Here is a 22,394-nt window from a genome sequence, read left to right as displayed (position 1 = left end):
CGTTGTGATTGTGCCACAACCGAATGGGATTACGTCGTCTCTTGGTCAGGAGGCCGCGTCATCTTGCCTGCCGAGACAATGAGGAATATCAATCAGTCGATTTCGAGAGCTCCCTCGCCTTGGGGGAGGCGCCGAACAGTGGCGCGGCTCTGTGAATTACGACACTGCCCCCCCCCCCCACAAGCCTCTCTCTCTCCGCACATCTGGCTCGCTGAATGGCGAGATTTGTGATGGCGATGGGCCGGATTTATTGCTCTGTGGACGAGTGAGCAGGTGGACTGGTTTGATTAGTCTGTTAGCGAGTGAGTGAGTGTGTTGGTCAGTGAATGGGTAGGTGGATGGGTGGCTGAGTATGTTGGTTGATGAAGAGGGTAGATGGGTCGGTGAGTGTGTAGGTGGGGGTTTTTTTTCTAGTGATTGGTTATTAGGTGGGTCAGGGAGTGGGTTCGTTGGTGTGTGAGTGAGTGGGTGGGTGGCTCGGTGGATCGGAGACTGGGTTAGCGAATGGATAAACCGGTGAGCGAGTGAGTTATGAAGGAATTGTTGATGAGGTTGTTCCTGGGTGTCGGTATAGTTGTGAGTATATGGCGGATTTGTGAGTGAAGAGGCTGGTTAGTGGATATGCGAGTGAGTGGATTGATGAGTGGGCACGGGGCCGAGTGCATTGGCGAGAAGGTAGGGTAGGGAGATGAGTGAGTGAGCGAGCAGTGGGCTCATGAGTAGGTGGTTGGGTGGTTAGTGAGCACGTGGGCGGGTGAGGTTGGATGGGTGAGTGGTTAGTTAGTAGCTTAGTAGATATATGGGTGAGTGGTTCGTGGGTGAGTGGGTCTGCGAGTTGGTGAGTGGGTGGGTAGGTATTGCTGTGTTCCCCGTAGGCGTGAGTGCGTGGCTCACACACTACGAGCCAGGTACGTGCGCGCATCCGCCGTTCCACTTTGCCTCCCCGCTCTCCACTCCGCCACTCAATGGAACTCCGCACGCGCAGTGGCCGGGGCTCGGTCTAGTGATGGATGCGTGAGGTCCGGTCGCCATGGCGACGCGGGGGAGTTCAGCACAATAGAGTGGGCGCTATGGTTAGCGGGCAGGCGGAGTACGTTGAACGCAGAGGGTACGTGTCTGTGTGTGTGCGTGCGTTCTTCTGTGTGGCGGGGAGCGGTGGTGTAGCGGTTAGCGCTACGCTGCGTCATGAACCCGGCGACGCGGGTTCGATTCCGGCTCACGGCCAACACCAGTGACGATGATCTGAACCGGTCCTGGGCCTCCCCTAGGTCGACTCAGCCTCAAATGAGTACCTGGTGTGATGTACAAACATCGCCACTGGGGAGGCAAATGCGGCCGGGCGTGGTGCTGGCCACCCACCCCCTCGTGTATCCGTTTCGGCCTTCATAGGTGCTCGCTAACAGCACTTGCCCCGACAGTCTGTGGAGGCTATATGGGGAATCTTTGTCTTCGTGCTTCTGTGTAAGTGGAGAGCGGTAGTGCGATGGTACGCGCGCTGCGCTACGAACACGACGATCCGGTCCTGGGCATCCCCTACGTCGACTCAGCCTCAAATGAGTACCTGGTGTGGTGCGTAAACATCGCCACTGGGGAGACAAAGGCGGCCGGGCGTGGTGCTGGCCACCCCACCCCCCAGCAGTCTGTTAAGGCTACACGGGGGATCTTTGTGTGTGTCTTGCTTCTTTGTAAATAATAATTCATCACATGCATCATATGACGGTCGTGACTCACTTAACTTATTATGACTAAAACACTCAACACATTCATATGTATGTATGTTGAACTTCTTTCGCATATTCATAATCAACGTTTTTGGGTTTAGATCGCGTTATTTATAAATGTGTCGTAACCCTCCACCACCCGACACGGCCAATCAGTAAAAATGTGTCACGTTGACAAAGACAAATAGTTCACTGCTTTAGCCCACCGGTGTGTTGAAGCCACAACATTTACAATTTGAGTACGACGTTTCGCTGGTAATTGCAACCAGCATCATCGGGCAATTCGCCAGAATGGTGAGGCTCTGCTGTCTCCCGCTCTTATATAGAGCAGCAGCAGGGTGACGTCATCATTAACTCATTAACTCTTTCGCATAGTACGTAGCCAACCGCGCCGCACACAATAACACTGTGTGTGGCCTTAACAGGAAAACATACAGATATGATATGTAAAACAGGTGACGTTTAGGGCAACGGGCCTTTTTCATGGAACCTAAAAAAAGTCGCCTATTAAATACTTTGACAGCACTTTTTTACGTGCTGTGAAGAAGGGCCATGTGCCCGAAACGTCGCCATTTATATTTTTTCCACGTGGTCGGCAGTGACGACGCTTCGCTTGACATCGGTTCAAAGCTCGAGACCCCCTTGCTTGAGGAGCCGTCGCGTGTCCGGGGTCGTCAGTGTGTTGTATCCGTGCGTGTTGTACAGCACGGGTTCGTGTGTACCCCCCCCCCCCCCCTACGGGCTTTCCCTTCCGCGTTTAGAATCGACATCAACACGCGCCTCGAGTATTTGCCTCCCGCTATAAATGTCCACGCGATTATAAAGCGCCACTTCGTTGAGCTTTCGTTTGTGTTGCCGGGTCGCTTCTGAAAAAAAGATCTGTCTAGCTCAGTGGGTGCCTCGCCTGGCAAAATAAAAAAAAGATAGTTTATGGTTTAGTTTCAGCCACTGTAGGCCGCTACGATCACTGCAATGTTTACTTATTTATTAAAACATTTACTGGTAGGAACCTCATGGTACTGGTAGGAACCTCTGGTTACACCAGCCCACAGGAGATTATTGTGTCCGTCCGTCGTGCAGGGAGGGGCTGGGTGGGGAAGGGAGGGGCTGGGTGGGGAGGGTGGGGCTGGGTGGAAAAGGGAGGGTGGGGAGGGGCTGGGTGGGGGGTGGGAGGGGTGGGGCTGGGTGGGGAGGGGCTGGTGACCCCGTGGTGCCCTTATAAAACTCAACGTTTAACCTACTCACGCCGGCTTGTGACCGCCCTTACAGTCGGCCATATTTGCGGAATACACCACGCCGCCGTTGACCCTGGCCATTGACCGAGCAACCCAACGTTCCTACCAGCTCCCTCCGCAGGAATGTGTTTAAATAGCGATTTCTTAAAGGGAACAGCGGCCGTTGAGTCGCAGCGATTACTCGAATGGCCCGTGGCTCTTACTCATTCCGCTGAACCTCAGCTCAACAAATCATCCAACTGAACACTTCGTCAATATGATAGACGACGTTTCGCACAATGGCCCTTTTTCACTCACACAGCGCACAGCGAGGCCAGAGAGGTGGAGCTTACAGGCAGCTGGAACGGAATCCGACTCAGCGCTCCACCTCTGTGTCCTAAAAAAAAAAGATATTTTTTAACATTGAAAAAAATAGATTTTAAAATATATTTGTTAAAATACATTTTACCAGGCAAGGCCGACTGAGCTGCGATGTAGCTCTTTATCAGAAGCGACCCGACCACAAATGAGAGGTCAACGAACTGGCTTACCAAGTGAAAATGTCTATAGTCACACGCATGTTGATTTTAAATGTGGAGGGGAAAACCCGGCGGACCTGGAGAAAGATCGACACGACCATGGGGAGAAATGCGAACTCGGAATGTGTCGGCGTCAGGGGTCGGGATCGAACCCCCCGGTGTCCTGCAGACCAGGCGAGGTAGTTAACATCCAATGGCGGAGCCAGGATTTTCAGGTAGAGGGGGCAACCCCTCCAGCAATGACAAATGATAGAGGAGTTCATCTTCTTGGTTCTTTCGGTAAAGTCACGTAGAAGGGAAGTAATAAAATAATAAAAATAAAACACAATAAAATAAAATATTATATTATATTATTTTATTATATTATTATATTATTTTACATTATTTTATTTTATTGTGTTTTATTTTTATTATTTTATTACTTCCCTTCTACGTGACTTTACCGAAAGAACCAAGAAGATGAATCCCTGCAGTCACGAAAGCTTTAAATCGAAAGATAGAGGAGTTGTTAGTAAGTAAGGACTTGTCCCTTGCTTTTTACTCGACGCGTGTGCGGCGATGGCGCAGCCATCAATCGAGGGTCAAATTCGAACCGCGTTGTGTGATCGGCATCGCGCTCGCTGAAGGTGAATGCCTTCAGGGAAGTGGTGTACTATATACGCAACTGCGCACAATTCTGTGAGTCACTTATAACTGCTTTGCCGTTACTTATTGCCAATTATGGACTCAGACTATTGTCCTATCATCTCATAGTCACTGGCACATAATAGTATGCTACACAGTGGCATCGGTGGTTGCAAAATGCCGATGTATTACTAATAAACCCCAATGATCCGATCGAAATGAGGGATTTCGATCGGATCATTTGGGGGGCACGTGCCACATACCCCCCCCGAACTGGCTCTGCCAATGGTGACATCTCGCCACCGCGGCGCCCGTGTGCTGCGAGGATGGGTCAAGGCCGCGCAGTGTTATTGACGAACTGCGTGCTGTTGTGTGTAGCTTGTTACCCCCCCCCCCCCCCCCCCCCACAGCACATAGCACGGTTGGCTACGTACGGTGCGAAAGAAGTTCACCATTACGTACATAACACAGATGTTAATTGTGCTTGTGCACCGCTGCCGAAAGCTCGGAGCGGCGGAGTCGCCCGAATGATTTCGCCCAGCTAGAGGTGGCAACGTGCTCGAGGAGTCTGAAGGCATCGTCCCTCCCTCCTCGGTGCGCCGACGAGGTGAGGCCGCGTGGGCGCGCCACGTGTCGTCGTTGGGTCGGGGTCGCGACGACCTCGTCCGCGTGGCGCCATCTGGCGGCCGCCACCGCCTTCTCGGTGACGAAACAAAGACCTCGACCCCCCCCCTCTCCAGTGTCGCCTGTAAGAGAATGTTGTTGGGGCAAGTGCTGCTAGCGAGCAGCACATGTGAATGCCGGCACGGCACACGAGGGGGTGGGTGGCCAGAACCACGCCCGGCGGCCGCCTTTGTCACCCCGAATGGCGATGTTTACACACCACACCGGGTAGTCGTTTGAGGCCGAGTCGACCTAGAGGAGGCCCACGACCGGTTCAGATATATCCGTCGAACTCGGGTCGCCGCGTTCGTAGCGCAGTGTAGCGCTAACCGCTGCGCCACCGCTCCCCGTAATGAATCCACTCCACGCGCGCCCCAGTGCTTTGTTGAATCCCAGTGGAGGGATTGGAGCGACGGCGTGAGACGAGAGGCATTCCCACGCTGGAGTCTCACAGTCGGCAGTGCACTACCTTGTGCAAAGAAGAACGCCCCCCCCCCCCCCACTCTTAAAGATGGCAGCACAGAACTACTTTTGGCGTTTGTTTGCGAGGATGAACGTCCCTGGCGTGTCAATGAAACGCGAAACGTTCACTTCTCACGGTTTGAAATCGGCAAAATAATTGTGAGCTTGATGAGGCAATCAGCTCGCTGCTGTACGCTGTGACTCGCTGCTGCACGCTGTGACCCACAGTTGAACCCAGCCGCTCAGCGGTGCCACGACTCAGGGCCTCCGACATTCGAGCCACGCGGCCTCCTCGTTGCCACGTGGCCTTGGAGCCTCACGACCCCAGCGGCGGCGGAGTCGTGGCCGCCCGAGCTGCAGTCACGGTCACGGCGAAGCGTCAGCGGCGAGCGACGTCAAACCCGATTCTGCACCACCCCCTCCCCCCCTCCCGACACAACACACAGCCCACCCCTTTACCAACCCGCACTGCACAGAGTGGTGAAGTATGGTCAAAACCCGCTCGCCCCTCGTGTTAGCCGGGGCCGGCGATCGAAGTCGGGTCGCCGGGTTGGTAGCGCACTGCGGGTTCCACCACCGCTGTGCAACCGCTCCCCCCGGCCTCACACGCCCTTATTATGGGCTAGGAGATGTTAACTCCCTCGCCTGGTGTGCAGGAGGTCGTGGGTTCGATCCCGACCCCTGACGCCTGCTGTATATTTGGAGTTTGCGTGTCTTTCTCTCCATGTGGTCGCGTGAATTTTTCTCCGCGTCCTCCGGTTTTTTCCCCTCCCCATTTAGAAACACGCGTTCACAGTATTTGGCTACTGCTATAAATGTTCACATCATCAGCCACTTCGTTATATAACAGCTCAGTGAGCCTTACTCGGTAAAAAATAAAGAACAATGTTTAGTAGTTTATTTTAATTGTCCCGCAATCATCGCCTTGTCAACCACAGTGAAGGATATTATTATTGTTTCGTTCCACTCATGTTCTTATGAGTGGAGATATTTGCCTGACTGCTGACAGTAAGCCCACAAAGGCTGTGACCTGCATGGATGAGGGTCGCTCGCTTCACACTAAAGCCCATCATCATCTGCATCGCTGCGGGGGTCGCGAAAACGAGAATCACTTCCCGCAATTTAAACAGTTGTTGTGTGTGTCCTGTGTCTGATTTCGCCCCGCGTGCCCCCCCCCCCCCCTCCACGTATCCGTGGATCAGACAAATCACTCGAGACACGTCGGTGTTTGGCAGCCAAGAGCAACGCATGCGACCGCTGTCGCAAGAGGTCAGAGCAACGTTCGTGGCGCAAACGGCCCTTCGCTGTGACTATGCGTGACCAATCGATGGATGAATGAGTCGCGAACGCTACCCCAGCCACAGCCCTCTCGCCTTATTGTGCACGTAATTATTATTATTGTTAACCTGTACATAGGATCATCGAAATATAGGGTAGACGAAGATATGATTATTCAGATATCACGAGTTTATTTGGAGACTTAAGCCTATTATTGAGCTCGGAAGTTCCCTTTCAAGGCGCGCGCCTGAGCCGGAACACATCAAAGGATTCCACAATGAAAAAAATTAATAATATAAATTATGTTGTCAAATTTAATTCACACTTAAACTTTAAAGATTTACATAATAGTTCATTTCAATGAGGACATTGGTGGCAGAATGGGGATGCTTAGAGATGAAAGTAGGTGGTTCCAAATAGTTTGGGGAAGCTACAATCAATCAGAATTAAAATTATAATCTTTATTTAGACTGGAGAAATCTGATAAGCTATGAAGCTCTTTAACAAAAATCTAAATTGCGTGAGAAATCTGTGAACTATTAACAATCAGACTCGCGTGGCACATTTTTTTTAAGATTGTCCAATGGTAACAATAACAACAACAGGTCAGACAAATATAGAACATATATCTACGGCCTTGTAATCGATTGGTGTACCTTGTACCCGAGTGGTAGTGCCTTACGCCGATAACCCCTACTAATTAGCGGAGTTTGACTTCTATATTGGGGGGGGGGGCAGATATTTGCTTTGTCCCTCACATTAGGAACTGCTGGTGCATATAATTAATTAATTTTTAATCTTAATTGTAAACTACTGAAAATAAATAAATAACGGTGCCCAGTTTGGGCGGGACGTTGCCGCCCCCCCATGCCCCCCAGAAAGCTCCGCCCGTGCCCCCCACCCACTCCGAGGCATTCCGGAACATACCGAAGGGGAGAAATGAATCCCCGACGGGCCGGAGACTCCGTGCTGCTCGTAGCGTGCCGTGACGACAAATACGGAACAACAACAAACGGGACGGGACGCAAAGAAGCGTGGGTGGGACAGATGCGTGCGTGGAATTACACCGACACAGACGCAGATCCCACTCACATAGCCTGTAACAGACTGTCGGGGCGAGTGCTGTTAGCGAGCACCTATTAAGGCCGGCACGGCACACGAGGCGGTGGGTGGCCAGCACCACGCCCGGCCGCCTTTGTCTCCCCCAGTGGCGATGTTTACGCACCGCACCGGGTGCTCATTTGAGGCTGAATGCATTTGATAACGCACGGATTCGTGTCGTCATCCAAGCTGCTGAGTCAGCGGGGCTTGGGTCGTGACGCGTCAGAAGGGACTACTACGGACAAAGATCCCAGGGGGGTCATAGAGTGGCAACCAATGGAATGCGTCCGGAGAGGTCGTAGAACCGAAGGCGATGGAGCGATGGAATCAGTTCGTGAGCAGGCGACGCGCGGTGGGGATTGTTACATCGCAGCTGGAAGGTGTCCGTCCAGCAGTGGATTGAGCACGGCTCACGACGCGATGTGGAGATGCGCGGCCAGGCGCACGGCGATGGTGGCAGCGTGGAGCTGCGACGGCGCCGCGGGGGTCAGCGGTCTGTCTGACTCGGGGAGAGGGGAGCGGGAGGAGGAGAGGGAGGAGGAGGATGAGAGGGATGAGAGGAGAGGGAGGAGGAGGAGGAGGAGAGGGAGGAGGAGGAGAGGGAGGAGGAGGAGGAGCGGGGTTTCTCTTCTCGCGCTGGGAATTAAAGCACAGACACGCACAGCGTCTCATCTATATTTATGCCCAAAGACAAATATCTCCCGTGTAGCCTTAACAGGCTACTGGGGCAAGTGCTGTTAGTGAGCAGCACCTATGAAGCCCGCCACGGCAATATGGGGAGCAGTGGCGCAGTGGTTAGCGCACTGCGCTACAAATCCGGCGGCGCCCCAGTTCGATTCCCCCGCTCGCAGCCAGCATCAGCGACAACTCTCCGAACCGTTACCGTGGATCTCCCCTTGGTCGACTCAGCCTTAAATGAGTACATGGTGCGGCGTGCAATGAAATAATCAGTACGTGCTGGGAAGACGAAAGCGGCCGGGCGTGGTTCTCCCCACAATGCCCCCCTCGTGCACCGTGCCGGCCTTCGTAGGTGCTCGCTGAGGACACTTGCTCCCAGCAGACTGCCGTTGCGAGGAAGGGAATCTTTGTCTTTGTCATGTGCAGTGCGACTAACATTGGCGACGACGATGATAGCACAGAGGGGTCATGAAACTGACGATTGATGACGCTGCTCATGATGATGATGATGATTATTCCGACGGCGCTGCTGATGGTAATGATGACGCTTTCTCTGTGATGCTGATGCTGCTGCTGATGATGATGGTGACGAGGTGGTGGGGGCAGGGGGGGGGGCGTGATCGTGACGTCACTGATAGCAGATGATTATTCTGATAATGATAATATTCTGATAATTCTGATAATGACGACGACACTGATACTGATTATTCTCGCATTGATCGTGGTTATCACGAATAACGTGAATTTGAATAAGAAAGCGCCCGCTGAATAAGATGGGGGGTGCTGTTTCTGTATGAACAGCTCTGGGGTGCGGTAGTGCAGTGGTCAGCGCGCTGCACTGCGAACCTGGCCAACCCCAGTTCGATTCCCTCTCAAGGCCACCAACACACCGGTGACGATGATCTGACCCGGTGCTGAGCCTCCCCTAGGTCGACTCAGCCTCAATTAAGTGCCTACTTGGCGTGTGTGAATACTGCATCGCTACTCGGGTGACAAAGGCGGATCGACCGGGCGTGGTGCTGGCCACCCACCCCATAGTGCGCCGTGCACTTGCCCCACAGTCAGTTAAAGGCTACACGGGGGCTGCTCGCCTTTGTCTGTTGTATCGATATGCCCCTCATACGGGGATCGTAATTCCCAGGCTGTTGCGCACTCTGCCATGAGAATATAATGCAGCTTCTGGCTCAATACATCAGCGGCCTTTATTCACTGTCTCTGACAATGACGCACTGTGCCACGGTGACGAGGATGAATTACAAGGCACGACGATAATCTCGCCTGGCGAATAATCGGCGTGGCCACGATCGCGAGACAATAACCCAGCGGTTGGTAGCCATGGCAATGATGTTGTCGCTGGCATTGCTGCTGCTGCTGCTGATGATGAGGCTCCTTTTGTTGATGCTGATACTGCTGCTGATACCGCTGCTGCTGATACCGTTGCTGCTGATGCTGCCGCTGATACCGTTGCTGCTACTGTTGCTGCTGATGCTTCTGATACCGTTGCTGCTAATGCTGCTAATGCTGCTGCTGATAGCTTTGCTATTCCTGCTGCTGCTGATGCTGTTGCTGATAATGTTGCTCCTGCTGTTGATGCTGATACTACTGATACAGTGGCTGCTGATGCTGCTGCTGATAGCTTTGCTCTTCCTGCTGTTGCTGATGCTGCTGCTCATACTGTTGGGTCACTCAATTGATCCGGCCAGAGAGGGAGGGAGGCACAGATGATTGCTCCGCTTGCTTGTCAATTTTTGTTGCGGCGATAGTCGTGATCAGTCATCGTTGATGAACAGACCCCCAAAGTACAAGTCCGTGTTGGTAGGCCCTTGCGTGAGATCTCCCAGCACGCGGGCTGCTGTCCCACTGGACATCTTCATAGCTCATCGGATTTCTCCAGGATAAATCAATTGATTCTAATTCTCACCGCACGATGCCAAAACTCTAACTTAAAAAAACCCATTCCAATTGGATAGGCATGCAGGAGTGAGTATGTCCGTGTCATTTCCCATTGTATCCCACCTGGCACCGCGGGGTTGGCACGGGGCACGCCACGCGCGCACAATGAGCACAGTGCACGGTGTCTGAGCATGCCCCATGGGCTGGCTCAGCCTGCAGTCGGTTGAGGCGGAATTAGCGAAGGATAGCGGGCGAATCACAACGTGCGTGCATTGGTCCCCAGTAAGGGATCGCGAGCATGATTCTATCCTGAAGTGCGTTCAACTTCTTTCGCATGACGTCACGCCGTGCCGTCACGTGTTGCTGTTTGACCGGACTTCGCCAACGCTGTTCAGTTGTTACTCGTCGCCAGCGATGTTAACCTTGGCCGGGATTCAAACTCGGGTGCGAATTGCCCTCGAAGGCAACAAAGAAATCGCGCGAGAAGTCTCGTCGTATTTGTACTTTTTTACACGAATGCTTTCATCGAAATGTTATCCGCCGCATGTATACGCACGCTCCACGACGCGTGCGTATCCCACGCGCGCTCGGCGTGAACAGAGTGGTGGAGCGGCGGTGTCGGTGCCAACGTCTACGAACCCGGCGGGCCGAGTTCAATTCCCCGCTCATGGTACCGGGTCCGCGCGAGTCTCTCCGGCAGGTCGACTCAGCACCAAATGAGCGAGTGCTGCAGTGCCCGATGGCGGAGCGTCAACGTCGACACCGAGAAGACTTTAGGCCACGTGCTTCTGGCCACGGTCCTCCGTCGGTGCTCGCTAACAGCACCTGCCCCAACAGGCTCTTAAAGGTTGACTTAAAGCTCTCGTGACTGCAGGAATTAATATTCTTTGGGTCTTTCGGTAAAGTCATGTAGATAGGTTCAAAGAAAATAACCAAAAACGACGACGTTTCGATCGCAACACAAGCGTTCGTCTTCCTGATGACGAGCGCTTGTGTTGCGATCGAAACGTCGTAGTTTTTAAAATAATTTTTTGCTATTTTTATTGAACCTATCCACGTGACTTTACCGAAAGACCCAAAGAATAGGCTCGTAAAGGTTACATGGGGGACGGGGGGGGATCTTTGTCTTTTTGTGTGTGTGGTATTTTAGTCCGCACTTTGCTACGCCGCTCGGCGTCGTCCGTGCTGCGGTAGGATTCCGAAATCGACATTGAGGCTCCACACGAAGACAAAGATCCCCCGTATAGCCTGAACAGACTGTTGGGGCAAGTGCTGTTAGAGAGCACCTATAAAGACCGGCATGGCACACGAGGGGGTGGGTGGCCAACACCACGCGCGGCCGCCTTTGTCTCCCCAGTGACGATGTTTACACATCGCACCAGGCGCTCATTTGAGGCTGAGTCGACCTAGGGGAGGCCCGGGACCGGTTCAGATAATCGTCGCACGTACCGGGTCGCCAGCTCGGTGTTTTATTTCTGGGCACTGTGATGAGGACCCCGGACGAAGTCGGGGGTGCTAACGCGAGCGATCGTGCACATCGTGCACTCGCGTAACGACCGCGCGTGATTGTTCCTAAGGGTTTAATTAAAGCAGGAGGCGCGGCGGAGGGGGACTTGTTACAAAGCTGACCGAGTTTTGTCTCTGTGCGAGGCGCGCGTGTCACCACCCTGCCACACGTGAACGCGCGCCACGTGCGCTGGGGTCGTCGCTCTGACAGCAGCGTCGCGCGCGCTCTGCTGAAATCGTGACGATGATGACGACGGTGGTGGTGGTGGTGGGGGCTGTCCCCTCGCATCACGAACCTCACGTGGAATGCCCCCCCCCCACTCCACCCACCACTCCACCCACCACTCCCCCCACCCCCCACTCCCCGCCCCATTAGTGTGGGGCTCTTGCGGTGGCACGCAATGATTAGCGCGCTGCGTTGTGGTTTCCCGGAGAGCTGAGTTCGAATCCGGGACATGACGAACAGCAGTGGCACTAAGTGATACGTCTGAACCAGTCATCGTGACCCCCCCCCCGCCCAGCTGGCCCCCAACACGGTCGTTTATACATCAACCTGCAATTACCAGTGTGGTGAAGTATGGTCAACACCATACGAAAGGCATCAATCCAGCAGTGGATTGACGAACGATAAGAACAACACACTGTGAAGGACCGGAGCACGAGGTTACGTGGCCGGACCCACGCTCGACCGTCTTTGTCACCCCAGTGACGATGTTTATACACCCCACCCAGGTACTCATTTGAGGCTGAGTCGACCTAGGGGAGGCCCAGGACCGGGTCAGATAATCGTCATTGGTGTTGGTGGCCGTGAACTGGAATCAAACTCGAGTCGCCGGGTTCGTAGCGCATTGCGATGACCGCTGCACGAATTCTCCCCACGTATACGCGCGTACACACACAGTACGTGTATACACACAGTCCGTGTACACACACACACTATGTGAACACACACACAGCACGTGTACACACACACACTATGTGTACACACACAGTACGTGTACACACACAGCACGTGTACACACACAGTACCTATACACACACTATGTGAACACACACACAGCACGTGTACACGCACACACTACGTGTACACACAATACGTGTACACACACAGTACCTGTACACACACACTACGTGTACACACACACTGTGTGTACACACACACTACGTGTACACACACACGATGTGTACACACACAGTACGTGTACACACAGTACGTGTACACACACACAGTACGTGTACACACACAGTCCCTGTACACACACACACTATGTGTACACACACACTATGTGAACACACACACAGCACGTGTACACACACACACACTATGTGTACACACACACAGTACGTGTACACACACTACGTGTACACACACAGCACGTGTACACACACAGTACCTGTACACACACACACTACGTGTACACACACACAGCACGTGTACACACACACACTATGTGTACACACACACACTATGTGTACACACATACACACTACGTGTACACACACACTATGTGTACACACACACTATGTTTACACACACACACTATGTGTACACACACACTATGCGTGAACACACGCGCAGTAACTAATCTGCGATTGTGAACAGACGGACGGCGTTGAAGCGTGCTGCGATAAACAATTCAAGCGAACAAAAATCCCCCTTTTGTAAACCAAGGATACGCGCGTGTACATCACGGACAGGCACGTGCACCACTCCTGTGCCGATAGGTACGTCTGGATACACACACACACACACGTATCTCATTCATCATCATCATCAGCAGCAGCAGCAGCCATGGTCACTCCCCTGCTGGATGGAGAATTTCCAAAGCCGTCACCACCGCCTCTCACGACGCAACGCACCTGCGTAACGTACGGCACATTGAACTTCTTTCGCACCGTACGTAGCCAACCGAGCTCATCGGAGGTGCGGGGGGAGGAACACAAACTGAAGGCAAAAAAGCAGTTCTGAAGAAATGCGTTTTCACTCGCCACACTATAAATCGTATTCACGTCTGGGTTGGCAGAAACATAATCGCAGTTATTTTAAAATTAGTTTACCTTTGGCGGGTCAGGGCAAAACGGCACCACCCTACAGCCCCTTGTCAATCCACTGCTGGATGAAGGAAGAAGGCGTCCCCACACGCTGTGTGGGTCGTGGAAGTGCTCTGCCCATTCATCGCCACGCCGTGATTGTTGTTGTTGAGGCGGGATCGGCGGTCGCTTGAGAAATCATTCGCTACTGATGTTAGCCCTGGCCCCGGATCCAACTCAGAGTGTCGGGTTCGTGTGTGTGCAGCTCGAATTGCCGCGTCACCGTCCCATGCACGCGAATAGTACACAAAGACAAAGATCCCCCACCCGCTCCCGTATAGCCTCAACAGACTGTCGGGGCAAGTGCTATTAGCGAGTCGCACCTATGCAGGCCGGCACGGCACACGAGGAGGTGGGGTGGTCAGCACCGTGCCCGGCCGCCTTTGTCTCCCTAGTGGCGATATTACACACCGCACCAGGTACTCGATTGTGGCTGAGTTGACCTAGGAGAAGGCCCAGAGGGCCGGTTCAGATATAATCGTCACCGGTGTTGCCCGTGAGCGCTAACCCCTGCGCCACCGCTCCCCATGATAATCATAACAAGCACACACGCACAGGAACGCATCACTCCGCAGTGTGTTGAGCGCACAGACAGACGCGAGGCAGTGGAGGGAGTCTAAACGTGAGTTGCAACGGACGGTGCTGCGAGGAAAGCCGTGCAGCAGCCAGAGGCATGCGTACAGGCAGCTGCTGCTGCTGCACCTTCGAATAACACTGTTGGCTACGTACGGTGTGAAAGAAGTTGAACAGACGTATTGGTAGATAGAGTGTGTATGTGCGTACCTGTGTGTGTGTGTGTGGGGGGGGGGGGGGGGGGGTGTTGCAGTTAGCGCGCTGCGCTACGAACCCGGCAACCTGAGTTCGATTCCCGCTCACGGCCACCAACGCCGGTGACGATTATCTGAACCGGTCCTGGGCCTCTCCTACGTCGACTCTGCCTCAAAGGAGTACCTGGTGCAGTGTGTAAGCATTGCCACTGGGGATACAAAGGCGGCCAAGCGTGGTGCTGGCCACCCACCCCCTCGTGTGCTGTGCTGACCTTCATAGGTGCTCGCTAACAGCACTTGCCTTCAACCGTTTGTTAAGAGCTACACGGGGGATCTTTGTCTTTGTGTGTGGAGGGGGGGCGGTAGTGTGTGTGGTGGTTAGCGCACTGCGTTGAAAACCTAGCGAGCTGAGTTCGATACCCGCTCACAGTTCAATCGGTGGTTGGTGTGATGAGCATCGTCACGGGGGAGACAAAGGCGGCCGGGCGTGGTGCTGCTCACGCCACTTCCTCGTCCGCTGTGATGGCCTACGTGGGTGTTGGATAACCACACTTGCCCCCTAACAGCCTGAAACAGCTGTACGGGGGGTCTTTACCTTTATCTTTGTGTGAGACATTGCGCGCAGATGGGATGAGTTGTAATGGTCGCGTGAACACGTGGACTCGCTAGACGCCCAATGAGACGAACGCGCCCGTTAGGAGCAGACCCACGCAATGCACACGTGGAGGGAACAGAGGTGAGAAATTTGACACAAATTAACACTGTGGTGCACGCACACACACACACACTGAGATCTACATCTTAATTTCATTCCGCTTTATTAACTCAGACAGCGTCAATTGCTGAGCCGAGCGCGTCACGTGGGACGTGTTAAGCAATCATCGGGCGCGTGCGATGCGTAACGAGTTTAATTGGGAAAAGACGGAGCGTGGTGTTGGTGGTGGGTTGTTGTGGTGGTGGGTTGTGGTGGGTTGTTGTGGTGGGTGAGAGGGCCGCGATGACTGGAGTGTGGGTAACCCCGCATGAAGGCCTCTCCAAGGCCGCCGCCGTCTCTCACGCGCCTGCGATGTAACGATCCACCCAGCTGCATCCCGCATACGGTGGCAAGATGTTAACTCCCTCGCCTGGTGTACAGGAGGTCGTGCGTTCGATCCCGACCCTGACGCCTGCTGCTGTATATTTGTAGTCTGCGTGTTCTCGCTCTCTCCCCTGGTCGCGTGGATTTTGCTGCGGGGCCTCCGATTTCCCCCGCCCCCTCCCTCCACATTTAGAATCGCCATATGTTTAGGGTATTTCGCTACTGCTATGCATGTCGACGTGACGATGAGGCCACTTCGTTGAGCTATCATTTGTGATTTGCCAGGTCGTTTTCTGAAAACAGAGCTGCACAGCTCAGGCCTGTGCCGAGCCACCGCCGCCGCCTTCACAACCGATTCGATGTCGTAGCTGCATCCTCCACGGTGAACGTCCTCTCGGAAGCGTTCCATTCTAAACTAATTTAAAACTATAATTAATGTTTTTTTTATCTTACCAGAAAAAGGTCCACTAAGCTCTTCTTTTTGGTATTAGTCCATGGGACCCAGACGAGATATCTGACTCACCGGCACCATCTGAAGTTCTATAACTTCAGCGCTTACAATTGCGCGAACGTGGCCAACGCCGGTAAGTCACGCGATGGTCATCAAAGGTGAGTGGATAATTAATCAAGAAATTCACTCTCAGCGGCCACATCGATCATTCGGCGCCACGGCAGTTTGTTGCTACCTTAGTTGGGACCAATTTCTACTCACGGACTGTGTGGAGAGACGGAGTGAAATTCAGCTTTTATTGGGCTTTTAAAGTAACGTATTTATTCAGGAAAGCTGCTCTGATTCCTATGACTCGTTTTTTTCATGCGGGTCCTGCTGCTGCCGCCGCATTGGAGATTTTTATTTTATTCGTAAGACGTTTCCGGCGAATTCACGACGAGTCGTGTTCCATCATACACGTGGGAGTTAAAGCGGTGCACACGGAGAAAACAGACTCACAAAAAGCCCCATGCCTTGCGCGAGGACATCGCCTTTATTCCCCCACAGAAACGTCGCCTGCTCGCAGTGACGTTTCGCGCCCCCCCCCCTCCCTCTCGTGCACGACACCGCGCCCTTCTCTCTGGCTTGTGGTGGCGCTCTGTCACTCGCGGCTCCGGCCTAAGGGCTGTTGGGCCGACGGCAACCCGGGGCTCGCGCGAACCTCATCCCCGCGAGCGCGTTCATACATACCCAGTGGCCTCGCGGTCGCATTATCGGCTCAGGGGGTGTGCGGAATCGTTCAGGTGGGGGTTCCCCATAAAAAAAAAAAACATCCCACGGTGGTTGCCAAGGGGGCCCCAACTCATAGCTTTGACCAACAGGGGGGGGGGGCGAGGCACCCCCTGCCCCCACGCTAGCTACGCCACTGATTATACTCCGACAATAAACATCTCTGCAATTGCCTTCCAATAACATTGTCAACGGTATCGCACCACTTTACACTCAACAGCTGATACCACGACCCCAATCCCCGCCGCCCCTACGTGCGCGCACCGTCGCGACCTCTCCCACCCGCCGATCCACATCACCGTGCTCCACGTGCCGACAACTCGACCTGCGGGTCACCGAATCACCGCCGCTGCCGCTGCTGCTGCTGCCACTCGTGGTGAGACGCAGGGCGATCTCACCACTCGCCCGGTGTTTATCTCTTCTCTAACCCATTGCCGGTGGAGTCCCGACTACTTTGCAGTATTTGCGAATCAGAATCTTTGGTTAGACCGGAGGAGGAATCCGATGAGCTGCGAAGCTCTTCATCACGGATGTCCAGTCGGGACACGAGGTCATCGGCGGGGGATTTATATTTCCCAATTTCGTGCATGGCGCACTGAGATCCCGGGATGAATTGTTCATTCAAGACGCGAGAGACGCGACTGCATCGCATCTGGGTTATTTTATTTAATTGCCCGCATCTACATTGGGCAATAATGAATCACCCATGCGCAACCTCAACCGCGCGTGGCTCTCACCTGCTCAGATATGGACACAAACACAAAGACTCCCCCCAAATCGGCTCCCCCATGGAGCCTATTTAACAGACAACTGGGGCACGTGCTGTTTGCGAGTAGCACCGATGAAGGCCGGGACGGATCACAAGGGGGTGGGTGGCCAGCAGCACGCCCGGCCGCCTTTATCTCCCTCGTGGCTGAGTCGACCTAGGGGAGGTTCGAACTCGGTTCGCCAGATTTGTAGTGCAGCGCGCTAATCGCTACACTACCGCTCCCCTCCACACACTCATACACACATGGACACACACATACACACACATACACAAAAATAGACAAAGATCCCCCGCATAGCCTTAACAGACTGTAGGGGCAGGTGCTGTTAGCGAGCACCTATGAAGGCCGGCACGGTACACGAGGGGGTGGGTGGCCAGCACCACGCCCGACCGCCTTTGTCTCCCCAGTGGCGATGTTTACACACCGCACCAGGTACTCATTTAAGTCTGAGTCGACCTAGGGGAGGCCCGGGACCGGTTCAGATAATCGTCACTGGTGTTGGCCGTGAGCGGGAATCGAACCCGGGTCGCCGGGTTCATAGCGCAGCGTACTACCGCTACACGACCGCTCCCCACACATACACACACATACTCACCCACACACACACTCACCCACACACACACCCACACACACACACAATCACCACCGCCCCCTATTTCACAGAACTAGCCCCGCCCCCCATGGCCACCCCCCCGTGCATTCGCCCTGTGACGCGGAGACACCCGGGGACTCACCGATACGCAGGTGTGGGGGTGGGGGGTGCGGGTGGGGGGTGGGGGGGTGGCGATGGGAATTCGGGGGTGGGGGTTGGGGGTGGCAGGCAGGAATGGGTGGGGGCTGTGGTGGGTGGGTGGTGGTTGGTGGGGGGTGTGAGCTGTAGTGGGTGGGTGGGGGTGTATTGGGTGCGTGGTGGGTGGATTGGGGCTGTGGTAGGTGGGTGGTGAGTGGGTGGATGGGGGCTGTGGTGGGTGGGAGATGTGGTGGGTTGGTGGGGGATGTAGTGGGTGGGTGGTGGGTGGATTGAGGTTATGGTGGATTGGTGGGGGCTATGGTGGGTGGGAGCTGTGGTGGGTGGGGGGGGGCTGTAGTGGGTGGGTGGTGGGTGGGGGCTGTAGTGAGTGGGTGGGGGCTGTAGTGGGTGGGGGGGGCTGTAGTGGGTGGGTGGTGGGTGGGGGCTGTGGTGGGTGGGGGGGGGCTGTAGTGGGTGGGTGGTGGGTGGGGGCTGTAGTGGGTGGGGGCTGTAGTGGGTGGGGGGGGCTGTCGTGGGTGGGTGGTGGGTGGGGGCTGTGGTGGGTGGGGGGGGCTGTAGTGGGTGGGTGGGGGCTGTAGTGGGTGGGGGGGGCTGTAGTGGGTGGATGGTGGGTGGGGGCTGTGGTGGGTGGGGGGGGGCTGTAGTGGGTGGGTGGTGGGTGGGGGCTGTAGTGGGTGGGGGCTGTAGTGGGTGGGGGGGGCTGTCGTGGGTGGGTGGTGGGTGGGGGCTGTGGTGGGTGGGGGGGGCTGTAGTGGGTGGGTGGTGGGTGGGGGCTGTAGTGGGTGGGGGGGGCTGTAGTGGGTGGGTGGTGGGTGGTGGGTGGGGGCTGTGGTGGGTGGGTGGTGGGTGGGGGCTGTAGTGGGTGGGGGGGGGCTGTAGTGGGTGGGTGGTGGGTGGGGGCTGTAGTGGGTGGGTGGTGGGTGGGGGCTGTAGTGGGTGGGGGCTGTAGTGGGTGGGGGGGGCTGTAGTGGGTGGGTGGTGGGTGGGGGCTGTGGTGGGTGGGGGGGGGCTGTAGTGGGTGGGTGGTGGGTGGGGGCTGTAGTGGGTGGGGGCTGTGGTGGGTGGGGGGGGCTGTAGTGGGTGGGTGGTGGGTGGGTGGTGGGTGGGGGCTGTGGTGGGTGGGGGGGGCTGTAGTGGGTGGGTGGTGGGTGGGGGCTGTGGTGGGTGGGGGGGGCTGTAGTGGGTGGGTGGTGGGTGGGGGCTGTAGTGGGTGGGGGGGCTGTAGTGGGTGGGTGGTGGGTGGGGGCTGTGGTGGGTGGGGGGGGCTGTAGTGGGTGGGTGGTGGGTGGGGGCTGTAGTGGGTGGGAGGGCTGTAGTGGGTGGGTGGTGGGTGGGGGCTGTGGTGGGTGGGTGGGGGCTGTAGTGGGTGGGTGGTGGGTGGGGGCTGTAGTGGGTGGGGGCTGTGGTGGGTGGGGGGGGCTGTAGTGGGTGGGTGGTGGGTGGGTGGTGGGTGGGGGCTGTAGTGGGTGGGGCTGTAGTGGGTGGGGGGGGCTGTCGTGGGTGGGTGGTGGGTGGGGGCTGTGGTGGGTGGGGGGGGCTGTAGTGGGTGGGTGGTGGGTGGGGGCTGTGGTGGGTGGGGCTGTAGTGGGTGGGTGGTGGGTGGTGGGTGGGGGCTGTAGTGGGTGGGGGGGCTGTAGTGGGTGGGTGGTGGGTGGGGGCTGTGGTGGGTGGGGGGGGCTGTAGTGGGTGGGTGGTGGGTGGGGGCTGTAGTGGGTGGGGGGGGCTGTAGTGGGTGGGTGGGTGGTGGGTGGGGGCTGTAGTGGGTGGGGGGGGCTGTCGTGGGTGGGTGGTGGGTGGGGGCTGTAGTGGGTGGGGGGGCTGTAGTGGGTGGGTGGTGGGTGGGGGCTGTAGTGGGTGGAGGGGGCTGTAGTGGGTGGGTGGTGGGTGGGGGCTGTAGTGGGTGGGGGGGCTGTAGTGGGTGGGTGGTGGGTGGGGGCTGTAGGGGTGGGGGGGGGCTGTAGTGGGTGGGTGGTGGGTGGGGCTGTGGTGGGTGGGGGGGGCTGTAGTGGGTGGGTGGTGGGTGGGGGCTGTAGTGGGTGGGGGGGCTGTAGTGGGTGGGTGGTGGGTGGGGGCTGTGGTGGGTGGGTGGGGGGGGCTGTAGTGGGTGGGTGGTGGGTGGGGGCTGTAGTGGGTGGGGGGGCTGTAGTGGGTGGGTGGTGGGTGGGGGCTGTGGTGGGTGGGTGGGTGGGGGGGGGCTGTAGTGGGTGGGTGGTGGGTGGGGGCTGTAGTGGGTGGGGGGGCTGTAGTGGGTGGGTGGTGGGTGGGGGCTGTAGTGGGTGGGGGCTGTAGTGGGTGGGGGGGGCTGTAGTGGGTGGGTGGTGGGTGGGGGCTGTAGTGGGTGGGGGCTGTAGTGGGTGGGGGGGGCTGTAGTGGGTGGGTGGTGGGTGGGGGCTGTAGTGGGTGGGGGGGGCTGTAGTGGGTGGGTGGTGGGTGGGGGCTGTGGTGAGTGGGGGGGGGGGGGGCTGTAGTGGGTGGGTGGTGGGTGGGGGCTGTAGTGGGTGGGGGGGGCTGTAGTGGGTGGGTGGTGGGTGGGGGCTGTGGTGGGTGGGGGGGGCTGTAGTGGGTGGGTGGTGGGTGGGGGCTGTAGTGGGTGGGGGCTGTAGTGGGTGGGGGGGGCTGTAGTGGGTGGGGGCTGTGGTGGGTGGGGGGGGCTGTAGTGGGTGGGTGGTGGGTGGGGGCTGTAGTGGGGTGGGGGCTGTAGTGGGTGGGGGGGGCTGTAGTGGGTGGGTGGTGGGTGGGGGCTGTAGTGGGTGGGGGCTGTAGTGGGTGGGGGGGGCTGTAGTGGGTGGGTGGTGGGTGGGGGCTGTAGTGGGTGGGGGGGCTGTGGTGGGTGGGTGGTGGGTGGGGGCTGTGGTGGGTGGGGGGGGCTGTAGTGGGTGGGTGGGGGCTGTAAACAAATTGGGCACGCGAGGAGCCTCGCAAGAGACGGAGGTCGCCTGCAAATCGAGCGGTAGCCATGGCGACGGCGCGTGGTTGCCGTGCGCGCGCGTGCAGTGCCGGGTGGGGCAGACGGTGGGGGCCGTGTGGAGGGGGGTGGGGGGAGTGGGGGGAGTGGGGGGAGAGGAATCGCTGAGGACGTCCGCATGGGAAGGCGGCGAGTGGTGAGCGAGGGGGGGGTGAGATGTGGTGTTTGACGGAGCGGGGAGGAGAGCGCACACACGCACACACACACGCGCACACACACACTCACACACACGCACACACACACGCACGCACACGCGCACACACACGCGCACACACACACGCACACACACACGCGCACACACGCGCACGCACGCACACACACGCACACACACACGCACACACACGCACACACACGCGCACACACGCGCACACACGCACACACACGCGCACACGCACGCACACACACACGCACACACACGCACACACACACACACGCTCACACACGCACACACACGCACACACACACGCACACACACGCACACGCGCACGCACGCACACACGCACACACACACGCACACACACACGCACACACACGCGCACACACGCACACACACGCGCACACACGCGCACACACGCACACACACGCGCACACACGCGCACACGCACGCACACACACGCACACACACACACACGCTCACACACGCACACACACGCACGCGCGCGCACGCACACACGCACACACACGCGCACACACGCACACACACACGCGCACACACGCGCACACGCACATGCGCGCACACGCGCACACACACACGCACACACGCGCACACACACACACGCGCACACACACGCGCACACACACACGCGCGCACACGCGCACACACATGCGCGCACACACACACGCACACACACACGCACGCACGCGCGCACACGCACACACACACGCGCACACACTCACACACACTCACACACACGCACACACACACGCGTGCTCACACACACGCACACACACACGCACACACACGCGCACACACACACGCGCACACACACACGCATACACACACGCACACACGCACACACACGCACACACACACACACACGCGCGCGCACACACGCACACACACACACGCGCACA

The 22,394-nt window shown here is 56.8% G+C and overlaps 1 protein-coding gene across 1 annotated transcript in view; it reads left to right on the top strand.

Annotated features, from left to right (window-relative positions):
* Nucleotides 1-15,206: 15,206 nt before the first annotated feature.
* Nucleotides 15,207-22,394, top strand: part of LOC133350696 (PH domain-containing protein DDB_G0275795-like) — a 64,406-nt gene continuing 57,218 nt past the window's right edge. The window contains exon 1 of the mRNA XM_061565339.1: nucleotides 15,207-15,273. Within this exon, the coding sequence (XP_061421323.1) occupies nucleotides 15,214-15,273 (60 nt within the window). The 5' untranslated portion in view covers nucleotides 15,207-15,213. The remainder of the gene's footprint in view (nucleotides 15,274-22,394) is intronic.

The sequence above is a fragment of the Lethenteron reissneri genome, chromosome 34 (assembly GCF_015708825.2).
Source record: "Lethenteron reissneri isolate LAM-NWPU_2019-01 chromosome 34, ASM1570882v1, whole genome shotgun sequence".
NCBI lineage: Eukaryota > Metazoa > Chordata > Hyperoartia > Petromyzontiformes > Petromyzontidae > Lethenteron > Lethenteron reissneri.
Note: the sequence above shows the minus strand (reverse complement) of the source record. Positions and strands in the feature narration are given on the sequence as shown.